Source organism: Setaria viridis, chromosome 9 (assembly GCF_005286985.2).
Source record: "Setaria viridis chromosome 9, Setaria_viridis_v4.0, whole genome shotgun sequence".
Lineage (NCBI taxonomy): Eukaryota > Viridiplantae > Streptophyta > Magnoliopsida > Poales > Poaceae > Setaria > Setaria viridis.
Genome location: NC_048271.2, coordinates 46,841,663 through 46,854,174, shown reverse-complemented (window position 1 = coordinate 46,854,174; position 12,512 = coordinate 46,841,663). Strand labels below are relative to the sequence as shown.

At 49.0% G+C, this 12,512-nt stretch overlaps 1 protein-coding gene across 1 annotated transcript; it reads left to right on the top strand.

The window, feature by feature from the left end:
- The first annotated feature begins 2,896 nt into the window (after positions 1 to 2,896).
- On the top strand, positions 2,897 to 7,680 carry LOC117840824 (xylan O-acetyltransferase 6). Its single transcript, XM_034721363.2, has 4 exons — positions 2,897 to 4,161; positions 4,696 to 5,076; positions 5,210 to 5,368; positions 6,798 to 7,680. The coding sequence occupies exons 1-4, from the start codon at positions 3,392 to 3,394 to the stop codon at positions 7,162 to 7,164; spliced, it is 1,677 nt and encodes a 558-aa protein (XP_034577254.1). The 5' UTR covers positions 2,897 to 3,391; the 3' UTR covers positions 7,165 to 7,680.
- The last annotated feature ends 4,832 nt before the right edge of the window (positions 7,681 to 12,512 follow it).

The following is a 12,512-nucleotide window of genomic DNA, read 5'->3' as shown; positions in this document are numbered from 1 at the left end:
CCCAAGGCTTAATAGGATTGATAGAATACTCATACCAATAAGTTGCAACTTCTTTTCCGGAAGCTCATCCTCAAAGAACTCCGGGGTTAAGCGTGCTTGGCCCGGAGCAATTTCGGGATGGGTGACCGACCGGGAAGTTCTTCCCGGGTGCGCACGAGTGAGGACAAAGTGTCCGGAAGCTCATCCTCAAAGAACTCCGGGGTTAAGCGTGCTTGGCCCGGAGCAATTTCGGGATGGGTGACCGACCGGGAAGTTCTTCCCGGGTGCGCACGAGTGAGGACAAAGTACGTAGAAAAGATTTATGTTGGTCTGTGAGGGAATTCTTGATATCCTAGAGAGCTGCCAGGTGTATGCGGGCCCGGCCCCGGGGGGGCGGGACGCCACAGCTGCCTAGTCTTGTCGAAACCCACATCGTCTGGTGCGGTATGGCCTCCGTCCTCGGTCCCTGTTCTCCTCATCAGGACACTCCGTCGTAGCGAGTAGGTTTACAGCGGTACTGTACAAGTGTGCGCAGTGCGTGGCACAATACAATTCTGCGTACGGTCGGCTAACCCGGGTGCTTCCTCGTTATCCGTCCCACCTGCTCCCTAGGCCCACACCGAGCGGGCGTCCCCGATCGGTTGTCCCAGTCGGCCCCGACTGAGTCAGTCGGGGGAAGGAGTACGTGCGGTACGGTGCATCCCCAGCCGGGAGGACTCAGTCGGGGTCGGACTGTGGCCCCACCCCGACTGGCTCCTTCCAGTCGGGGTGCTGATGGTCGGAGGAATTGGTCCGTGGCCGGATCGGGGCCTCAGCCTGGCTACTCGTAGCCGGGTCGGCCCAGGTGTACGTTGTTGTTGTGCCCTTCGTTGAGCCAAGTGTCGCGGGAAGGCAATTTCGTTGGAGATCCCGGGTCTATGGACCCGTTAATATGTGAGTGATTTAGATACAATTATATTTTATAATGTTAGTGGTGGGCAATTTAGATACAAATTTAAGGGGTTATTTTAAATTATTTTTTATAATGGCATAGGTGTGTAATTTAGATGAAGATTAGGGGTTATTTTAATTTATTTTATATAATGGCAGAGGTGGGTGATTTAGATATAGATTTAGAGGATTACTTTAGACTATTTTCATAATGGTATAAGTGGGTAATTTTTTAGAAAATATAATAGATCCAATAGCTATGATGATTGAGTCTACCGAATTGATGGCTAGATGTTTTGTTTTTTTGAGAGAATTTTTAGGATTTCTCTGTTTTTCCTAGAGTGTCCACCTAAGATTCCTAGGTGGCTTCATGTAGAGGTTTCAAAAGGAGTTTCCAATTAGTAATAGTAAAATATGAACCGGATAAGTTTATTTTATTGTAGAAGTCTTGAGATTTGGAAGCGGAAAGAAGGTCGGATAGACAAGGATAGCAATGATTTCCGGTTTCCAGTTTCGGAAAAAAGGAGATGATTTTTCGTACAACACTGGCTTAAGGTCTTTGGATGTTAAGCATCCACAAGGAAAAAACACCAAAGTTTAAGTTTACAATGTACCCCATTCCGGGAGTTGCTTCTGTTCAATTCCAAATCAGATACTTTCCGCAGACAGTTCTGTGTCAACGTCATATAATATTGGATGGAGGGAGTATTCCAAAGACCAATGCAGACGAATGATACAACAATCAACAAGAGAGCTGGGTGACTGTTTCCCAATGCAAATGAAGTAACTTAAAATGGCATTTTGCATATACTAATTAAACAATATATGAACCGGATAAGTTTATTTTATTCTAGAAGTCTTGAGATTTGGAAGTGGAAAGAAGAAGGGTCAGATAGATAAGGATATCAATGATTTCCGGTTTCGAGTTTTAGAAGAAGAAAAAAGGATATCGATGATTTTGCGTAATAAGAACACTGGCTTCAGATCTTTGGAGGTTAAGCATCCACAGGGAAAAAAACACTGAATAAAATTTAAAAATGCGTTGGCACATAGAGATAGGGCAGCAGGCTATGATAGACAGCAACATTTTTGAATTTTGTAGCCCTACACCAACTTTGTCCCACATATATTAATTGTGATGATTAGCACAATCATATTATCGCTCGATCATGACCATCATCATTATTTCTGAACTGATGGAGTAGAGAACTGAGCATATCTCTCCATGTTCAGTATATTTCCCATTAGGACTCACAAATTAGTATTTGCTTAATCTAAGCCATAGTCAGTTATGAACACTTTAACAAATCTGAACAGTAGCCCAGCTTGTCACTTGTGGCTCCACTACGTTAACGCTGTCAAAACTCGGAAACCTAAAGAATGCGGCTGACACATCATTCTCCTATGATGCACGCCCATTCCATCGTTATGACTTTGTTTAAACGATACATATATGAGCAGTAAGCACAAGTTATACATTCCAAAAAAAAAAAAGAAAACGAAAGGGGCAGTGACGTAGGCCGGCATCCCCGCCAGGTGGACCTGCCGAGTCTGCTTCAGTCGCCATTGGCCCATTGCTTCCCCATCTCGCCATCTGCTCCCACCCCAGGCGCGACAGGACAGCCACAGTCCACCCACTGACTCCATCCATCCATCCCATAAACAAAACAAATACATCCTCGCGACCATACAATACAGCCAGCCTACATCCCTCCCGTACCCAATACGAAAAGGAGAAGCAAAATGGTATCAAGAGCAAGCAACAACTGAATGCTGGAACACACATACGTACACACCAAGAAGGGCAAGAAGGTGATGGGGATGGGCGGATAGAAGTATAGAGCACAACACTGGCACACGTTGCTGTTGTGGTTACATGTACAGCAGCAGCTTAACCTCCAAACCCCCCATGGAAGCCTTGCAAGCTTGCTTGTTACTCATTTGACCCACCCTCCCGGTAGGCCACAGTTTCTCTCTCTAGACACATAAGGAGGAGGCGAATGGGAAGGGCAGCCCAAATCCTTCCTAGCGCTAGAAAATAGAGAGGGTTAGAAGTGTTGGTGGAGGAAGAGATCCGGCAACCATAAAAGAAGAAAGCAGGCGAACCAAACCAAACATACCAAAGCGAAGCAAAGGAAAGGCACGCATCCAACAGAAGGGGACACCAAACTCGTAAAGGGATCGGCGTCATATATAGGGAGCAGCCAGCAGGCGATCGAGAAGGACAGGGGAAGGCACGCAGCCGCAGCAAGCAAGACCTGCGACTGCGAGCAAACTAAGCTACGCGAGCTCCGTTTCGTCTCCCAATCTCTATCCTATACAGAGAGGGAGGAGGAATAGAGGAAATCGAAGCAGAAGGAGCTTCCTTTTCACGCTCCCGATCGTGGGTGTGCACGCCACCCCGAAAGGGTCGTGCGGGCGGCGGCGGCGTGGGTGAGTTCGTATAAAGCGCGGGCTCGGAGGCCACCGGGGGGCTCCGGAGATGCAGCAGCGGCGCAAGTCGGTGTTCGCGTCGGCGCCGTTCGCGATGAAGCAGGCGGCGCTGGGCGCCGGCGTGGCGGCGCGCAAGAACGGCGCGCCGCTGTCGCTGGCGGCGGTGGTGTTCGCGCTCTTCGTCTTCGCCACGTTCCTGTACAACGAGGACATCAAGTCCATCACCGACTTCCAGTTCAGCGCCGGCGCCATCCGCGCCAAGGCCCCCGACCTGCACCTCCTGCAGGAGGCCGAGGCCGCCGCGCACGCCGCCGTCAACACGCTCGCAAAGCGCGGGGAGGAGGTCATCGTGCGCGTCCTCGAGGCGCCCGCCGCCGCGGGGGCGCTGTCATCGCTGCAGGGTGGCGCCAACGCCACCGCCGGCACCACCGGTGCGGCCGCGGCCGCCGCCGCAAAGGCGAAGGCCAATGCCAACGCGGTGGACGTGGTGCAGGAGAAGGAGCGGGACGTGACGCTCCCGACCGTGACGGGCGGCGGCGGCGCCGACGAGGCCCGGCGGCGCGCGGACGAGGAGGCCGCCGAGAAGGCGTCGTCGGCGAAGGCCGCGGCGGCCACGGCGGCGCTGCGGACCGTGGTGAGCGTGCCGGAGACGTGCGACCTGTACCGCGGCAACTGGGTGTACGACGAGGTGAACGCGCCCGTGTACAAGGAGGGCGAGTGCGAGTTCCTGACGGAGCAGGTCACCTGCATGCGCAACGGTCGCCGCGACGACTCGTACCAGAAGTGGCGCTGGCAGCCCACGGACTGCGACCTCCCGCGGTACGTTCTGGTTTCTTCTTCTTCTCCTCTCTGATGACCGTTTGCGTCCATGATCCCTGGCGCCGCCGCCCGGAGATCAGTCCATGATCCATCATCGTCGGTTTCAGAAACCTCCCCTGTTTCTCTGGAAACTGACGACGGCTTTAGCGGCACGCAAACGACAAGTAGACTGAAGTACACTATTTTTTTCGAAAACAAAAAACGACACTAGACTCTTAAAAAAAAGATTTGATCTTGTAAGAACACGGAAATTAATGGTCAGCGTGTCAGATGCATTAATGCAGCAGTACACAAAACGCTCGAGATTAGCGCAGGCAGAATGGAGTAGTAGGACTGTACTGTCCGTTGGGTCCATGCATGGACCCCGTATTAGTCTAGGACAGCAATTTGTCAGCGACGACTGCTACTAAACAAATTCGATCAGGCACGCCAAAATGTTCGCTCGTCCAACCGAGAAACAGCTGCACGCAACCTGACGCGAATAGAATACGCCATGGATTGTGATGACTGATGAGACGGCTCGTCTGGCTGCAGGTTCGACGCGCGGCTGCTGCTAGAGCGTCTCCGCAACAAGCGGCTGATGTTCGTGGGGGACTCGCTGAACCGGAACCAGTGGGAGTCGATGGTGTGCCTGGTGCAGTCGGTGATCCCAAAGGGGCAGAAGACGCTGACCAAGTTCGTCAACGGCGGCTCCAGCAACGTGTTCTACGCGCACGCCTACAACGCCACGGTCGAGTTCTACTGGGCGCCCTTCCTGGTGGAGTCCAACTCCGACAACCCCAAGGTGCACAGCGTCCCCGACCGGGTCATCCAGTGGCACGCCATCGCCAAGCACGCACGAAACTGGGTCGGCGTCGACTACCTCGTCTTCAACACCTACATCTGGTGGCTCAACACCCTCGACATGAAAGTCCTGTGAGTAGTCGATGTCGACCTGCTGCTGCTGCTGTTCTTGTTGCACAATGCTCATTCGATCGATCGTCAGGGAAGAAGGGCTCTCTGATCTGACTGACATTGCCATCTGTCTGTTGAAAATTGAAATTGGCAGGAAGGGGTCCTTCGACCAGGGCTCCACGGAGTACGTGGAGGTGGACCGCCCCGTGGCGTACAAGGAGGTGCTCAAGACGTGGGCGAAATGGGTGGACCGGAACATCGACCCCAACAAGACCACCGTCTTCTTCATGGGCATGTCACCAAACCACATCACGTAAGCCACAACTCTTTTCCCAGCCTGACACACTGCTACTCAGCTAACTTCATTTTTGCAGTAATCCATTATGAATTTGAATTTATCTGCATTTTGAATTGTTCCGTAATGCCATTATGCAAGCATGGTTCCTTGAGCACTTGTTAACGTCGAGGGAGATCGATCGATCGACACCTGCTGCACCAAACCGCGCGCGCACAGTGACACGGCTCTGTCGATTAGGCGCTGAGCAATCACCAATCCGCGCTGCCTTCACGAGGGGAGAACCAGCGAAAGTGACAGTGAATTAGAACCTACACCTCGCGAGAAGTGACGCCTGCTTTTGCGAAATTAGGTGCTGAGAAAAGACCAGCGAACCTTCAGAGGTGTACCACAAGCTGGCCACCTTCACTGCAGCAGCATGCCACCTGCCTGCATATTTAGCCTAGGAACATTCAGGCCATACGCCGTCAGAAAACATGGCTGACGTAGGTGCATCATCATTGGGTGAAACATGATCAATTCAACATACAGATTTGCAGATGCATTATGACTTTGTAGGTCAGGATAAGCCTGCATTTCTTTGGAGAAAATTAAGCTGAATCAAATGGGCAAGCAGGTGGACCATATAGAATTCTAAGGCCCACACCCATAGGCATGCGTCTCAATTTGGGCCCACCCTATACCTAAGGCCAAGAGCAAGTATACGATTCCAGCTTCCCGAGCCCCACGCACACTTAAGTTAATGACAAAGACAATGCGGTCGATACTCCTGTCCAGTTCGCTAATGCTGCCCCGGAAAAATGAACACCAGAAACTTGAGAGCATCCAGTACCCTTTTTTTCCCCGAATCACACAATACATATGCAGACGCTCACATATATATAAGCACACTCGTCACACAAACACATGCAATCCTACCCTTATGAGTATCTCTGAAAAATTGGGTCGGCAAATCCTTGAAATTGACGAAGTCATCACTAACACCTCGATATTGACGGGCACGTCACCTACCATAAAAAAAGCGCCGGTTAAACTCTAGAATAAATCCAAAAACATACAAGCATCAGTACCGAGTCAAGGACTCGAATACTGATGGGCGGGTTCCATCACAAGAAATATTACCAGCTGACCTTTCGCTGAGCATCCAGTAGCCTTGCCGTTGCATACCTTTCATACTATTTTTTTGCCAATGTTTGTTACGCAAAGGGATTCTTGTAGTGCTCCGTCTGCAAAGTTATTTTGATCCCCGTGGAATCTAGCACTCCAAAGCCTCACATGCAGTAATAATGGCACCAATATGCGTGTGTGCACCATCTCAGCGTATCTCAGGACGACCGAATCTTAGGACGCGCAAGGCTGGCGGCTTTAACTTTCATAAAAGGCACCATTTCTACTGGCCATTTGCCACTGGCTCACTGACTAACCGATGGGTGCCGCGCATATGCAGGCCGGAGGCGTGGGGCAACCAGGGCGGGATCAAGTGCGCGATGGAGACGCTGCCGATCACGAACCGGAGCACGTCGCTGGACGTGGGCACGGACTGGCGCCTCTACGCGGGGGCGCAGGAGGTGCTCCCCACGCTGCGCCGGGTGCCCGTCCACTTCGTCGACATCACCGCGCTGTCCGAGCTCCGCAAGGACGCGCACACCTCCGTGCACACGCTCCGGCAGGGGAAGCTGCTCACCCCGGAGCAGCAGGCCGACCCCAAGACCTACGCCGACTGCATCCACTGGTGCCTCCCGGGCCTGCCCGACACCTGGAACCAGTTCCTCTACGCGCGCATCGCCTCCAGCCCATGGCCCGCCCAGCAGTAGCATGCCATGCATCCTCTGATCGCTTTACTACTCCGACGGGGCAGCGTCCGAAGAACGAGGCTCCGGTGTTGTTGCTGCAACCATGCCGTACAGTACAGGAACCTGATCGTCAGCCAAGGACAAAGTTGTCTTGACACAAGGGATGCTCGCTCGCCTTTTCTTTTCTTTTTTTTTACCAATTTTCTTTCTTTTGGTTGCGTAAAGCTGTTCCGTGTTGTTAACCATCCTTGATTCTTTTGTTGGAACACAAGTGGAGGGTCTCTAGCTAGGGTAAAAGGAAAAAAAAAAGTGGCGAGCTGTGTTGAGTAGTAGCTCGCTAGCTCATTTGATTTCTTCTCCTGGTGATCAGCATGGCTCGGAGAAAAGCAAAAGGTCGTGCAAGAGATGTTGTAAAGGGGGAAGCAAAAGAGGGGTTACATTACATGTAAAGAAGAAATTTTTGTGTATTACACTATGCTGGTGCACCCAATGTTAAGAGAGGTATAAAGACTACCTAGAGGTGCATCTGTTCTTCAATCATGACAACTCCTGTGTGCATCCACTATCCTTTTTTCCCTCTCTCCAAGCAGTGACCACTTTGCCTAAACTGTTCTAGAACTGCAACTGCTGTACAATAATGTATGACTTGGCCATACAGGCACCATACAGTTGGATAATAAGAAGATGATCAAGATAAAGATCAAGATACAGCCACACGGGCACCATATGACTTGGCCACAAGAATGTAGGCCTGTCTTTCAGAGTTACTGTACTGTCAATCTCAGTATATGAAGAGAGAAACAGGCAGAATCATGCATGGATAGTTGAGATCATGTGATGCTCCGGCATCTGCGCATGCCAAAAGATGCCTGTACTCCCTGTGTCCAACAACAACGACCTGAGGAGGCACTGAACTTGAGCTGGGCCAAGGACACCATGCGGTGCACCGTGCACAGTAACTTTATATGGCACGCCAAGAGTTGCTGGGAACCACCAGCATGGGACATGCACAAGATTCTCGGACGCAGAATGGGAGGGGTCCTCCATTTGAGAGTGACTGGGATCGTGCCCATGCGATTGCTACGGGCATATACAAAAAATCTCCATGTAGTTTAGAACGGTACATAATGCTATACAATAAAAATCAGTTTAAAGTGGCACATAATGTCACATGGCAGTTTCAAATTGGATTTTCTAAAATGGAGTTGGCATGTTACATATAATTCGAGGAATAAACAGTTATCTTCAGCTCCTTCACGGTCTTTGAGTATAGATTATCTCAATTGGATGATGTCTTTCAGGTAGGATCATGGTTCACCATTAAAGCACCCTGAAATTTAACTACTGAAATTCGTATGCAGTGATTAGAAGGGAATATAATGCATGAAATGAAAATAAGAAGATTAAAACCTTGATTAGGGGTAACTAGGGTTTTTCTCACACGAAGGACCAGTTCACGAACATGAAGGCAAGGCAGTGCGGGGTGTCGTCGTCGCTCAGGACCTTCCACGCCACCGCCTGCTCGTACGACACGGGCCGCCCCATGCTCGACACGCAGACTCCGCCAGGGAGGTATGCGAAGCCCTACAGAGGACACAGATTGATGTTTCGCATTAGAATCACTAGTCCATCAACCCGTGCTCCCGCACAGGCTAATATTTTTAGAAGCTATTGTATATAAAAATTATTTAAAAATTAAACTCTTAGCTAATTAAAATTGTTTACCTACTACTCTCTTATTTTTCCAATACTTCAACATAATAATTATATAGATATGTACCTATCTTTGTCCAGTTGTGATTGCTTTTTAATCAATAATTACTCTGTACTTTTTCATCCATATTCATATTTTTTTCATTTTGTATCACACCTCCAATCCTTCGTACATTATGTTTAGCATACAAATCAATATTTTTCATCGATTCCTCACATACATGTATAAATGGTCTAAATGGTGGCACTCATCGTGTGTATATACTTTAACTTAGTATTTTTATATTAACAATGACATAAATAGGTAATTTAGAATCATATATTAATTTGCTTTTTGATATTTCTGTATGATGCACATGAAGATAATTAGATTAAGATTTAGGTGTTTACTTTAGGTTATTTTTAATATCGACATACGTGGGTAACATAGATAAAATTTTACAATGATATTTTAAGTTATGCTTTATAATGATGTGTATTAGTAAATTGGATGAAGATTATGAGGTTACTTTATATTATTTTTTATAATAGCTGAGCTCGGTAATTTAGATATAGGTTTAGAGCTCATTTTTTAATATTTTCACAATGATAGTGGCAAGTAACCTTTTAAAAAATATAATAGATCAATGGCTATGATAATTAGAGTTTACATGATTGGTGTTTGATGTTTTTAATTTTTATGAGAATTTCTCTCTTTTTTTCTAGCTTGTCTCGTGGGAACTAATGTGGAGTCTCCAATGGAAAAAAAATGTAGGGTTACCTCATGTTACTTTTAATAATAGCATGTGTGGGTAATATAGATGCAAATTTAAGGGTTACTTAAAACTTTTAAGTAATAGTGGTAGGCAATTCAGTTGCAAATTAGGGGGTTATTTTAAATATTATTTATAATGGCATAAGTGGGTAATTTTGATGAAGATTAGGGGGTTACTTTAATTAATTTTATATAATGGCAGAGGTGGGTAATTTATATATAGATTTAGGGGGTTACTTTAGGCTATTTTCATAATGGCATAGGTGGGTAATTTTTTAAAAGACATAATAGATCCAATGGCTATAATGATTTGAATCTATCGATCGATGGTCGGATGTTTTGCTTTTTTGTGAGAATTTTTAGGATTTCTTTCTTTTTCTAAAGTGTCCACCTAGGAATCCTAGGTGGCTTCACCTGGAGGCTTCAAAAGGAGCCTCCAATTAGTAATATAAGATACTATGTGATGTAGTTACGCATTTCTTATTTGCACATAATTAAAAGTTAAAATAGTGACTTAAAATAGAATTTCCTAATAAAATGCACTGAATAATTAAGCTCAAAACACAAACTCAATTTGGCCACTGAGCCCAGCAACTAATAAATAAAAGGAAAATGTTATTTATTTGACTAGGCTGAGGCAATGACTTAAAATAGAATTTCGTAATGAAATGCACTGAATAATTAAGCTCAAAACACAAACTCAATTTTGGCCATTGAATCTTCATTGCTACAGTACAACTGCGCTTCTTGGAATGCGGCTGCATGGGCGTTTGAATGCAGGGACAGTATAGAAAATTGAAAGTAGATAACAATCTAATTTATTTATTAAACTATAAGGATACATCCTTTTTCCTATACAGTGACCGACGAGTCAAAAAATAACAAAGTCCGTTGTCGTGTAATTAGCAATTACGGTCTATATTTTATCTCCGTGTGCTCTGGACATTTGATCCATCGACCATACTGCATACTAAATTACTACTACAAGCTGAGATGGGTCCAAACAACAGCGAGAAACGAAAAATCCGAACTATTATTTTGTGTGCTCAGATTTTCTACCCCTTCCCCTTCGCTCTCATCCGTTCACTCTCCTCTGCTGTACTCATCCAAATCCAGCCACCAGACAGAGCTGGAGCTCATCGACGCGTGGCCGGGGCAGCTGTGCATCTCCTCAATCTCACACTCCTCCCTCGGTTCCATCGACCCCTACTCTCTCCCTCTCCCAAATCCCACCCACACGGCCACACACACACTCACTGTCTTCTCCACTCTCCACTGTCGCCATGAGAGACAAGCTCCCAGGATGATTGGCAGGCTCGATCTGTCATCATATCTGGCCCTCTCTCCTTTTCCTCTGGGCTCCAGCTCCCTCTACTCCCGAACATCCATACGGGGGATTTCAAGTTGCACGCAACACTACCGGAAAATCCACATTTAAGTACCGGTTGGAACTTTAGTACCGGTTTCGCAACCGGTACCGGTAATTTGGTACTAAAGTGAGCCCTCAGTACCGGCTGAACAAACCGATACTAAAGTTATTAAAAAACTAAAAAAACAAAATCCCCCGGTCCCGCCTCCCGGCCCCCCCCTCGGCCCTCCCTCCCCATCGCCCGCCCCACCTCCACCTCCGCCCACCCCGCCTTCGCCCCGCCGCCGCGCCTCACCCCGCCCCACCGCCGCTCCTCACCTCAGGCATGAGGTGAGGGGCGAGCGGAGAGGGGAGACCGGGGAGGAGGGAGGAGGCCGGTGGAGGAGGGAGGAGAGGAAGGTGAGGGAGAGGGTGAGGGAGGCGGAGGAGCAGAGGCTGAGGGAGCTAAGCGGATGGATAAGGTGAGGGAGCGGTGGAGGATAATTAAGGCTAGCGCCTCGAGGGAAGGGAAGGGGCCGGTGCAAACCCTACCCCTACCCGGTACTAAATGTCACCTTTAGTACCAGGTAAAACCCCCGCCCGGTACTAAAGGGGGTCACGAGGATCTCCTCAGGGACTATCCGTTAGACTTGGTACTAACACTCACATTAGTACCGGGCCAATTTCAACCAGTACTGAGGCCATGAACGAAAGGAACATTCCCCTAATAGTGCAAGATGGGGGACCTCTTCGAGGGACAGTGTGTGGTGGAGCTCCAGCGTGAGGTGCACGTGGTCATGGCGCGGCGCTGCCTGGCAGGCATCCTGCAGGAGGGGTCGTTCCCAACACACGATGCAGTGGCTCGCCGGGGAGGCGAGCATGTTGTGGCGGTGTCGATTGATGGAGCTGAGGTATAGAGCTTGCCCACGCGGGATTGCAGGGAGCTCGTGCGCGCGGGCCTGCCAGCCACCGCTCCACCTAGCGGTGGCGCCTCCCGTTGCCTGTTGGCGCTGCCACTGCTCTGCCCCGCCTATCTGCTCCAATCGCAAGTTCCATGCCTCAATTCCACAAGTATGTATCCCTCAGGCCTGGGTTTCAAGAATCTTGGGATAACTTTAGGGATTCGACTTGTGTTTTGGGGTTTTGGGAATTTTCTCTTACCTTTGCCATTTGATTCTCCTCCTTCATTATTTCCCAAAATTGAGCCTCCGGATCTGTGATGGCGTCGGCGTGATGGAGATGGCGACGGTGACGGCATGGCGGGCAACAGCCATTGGATCTTTCGGTGTGTTTGAGGCGAAGGCTGGTTCTAGAGACGACGGGGCCGGGATCTACAACACGGCGGTGCCGGTTTGGCAGCGTTGTCAGGATCAATGGCGGAGGCAAGGTGGCGGCGATGGAGGCATGTTTGGCGTAGGTGTATTAGATGAGGGAGGTGGCCTTTGCCTTGATCGGAGGGCCTCAGATGGCGGGTGGAACATTGCTGGACCGAGGGACGACTCTGAGGGATCCCAATGATCAACAGCGGGCGCACGCGCGCGGAGGGGTAGAGGG

Coding starts and splice junctions, on each gene's coding strand:
- LOC117840824 (XM_034721363.2), top strand. CDS start 3,392: ATGCAGCAGCGGCGCAAGTCGGTGTTCGCGTCGGCGCCGTTCGCGATG. Junction 4,162..4,695: donor ACGGACTGCGACCTCCCGCG/GTACGTTCTGGT, acceptor GTCTGGCTGCAG/GTTCGACGCGCGGCTGCTGC. Junction 5,077..5,209: donor ACCCTCGACATGAAAGTCCT/GTGAGTAGTCGA, acceptor TGAAATTGGCAG/GAAGGGGTCCTTCGACCAGG.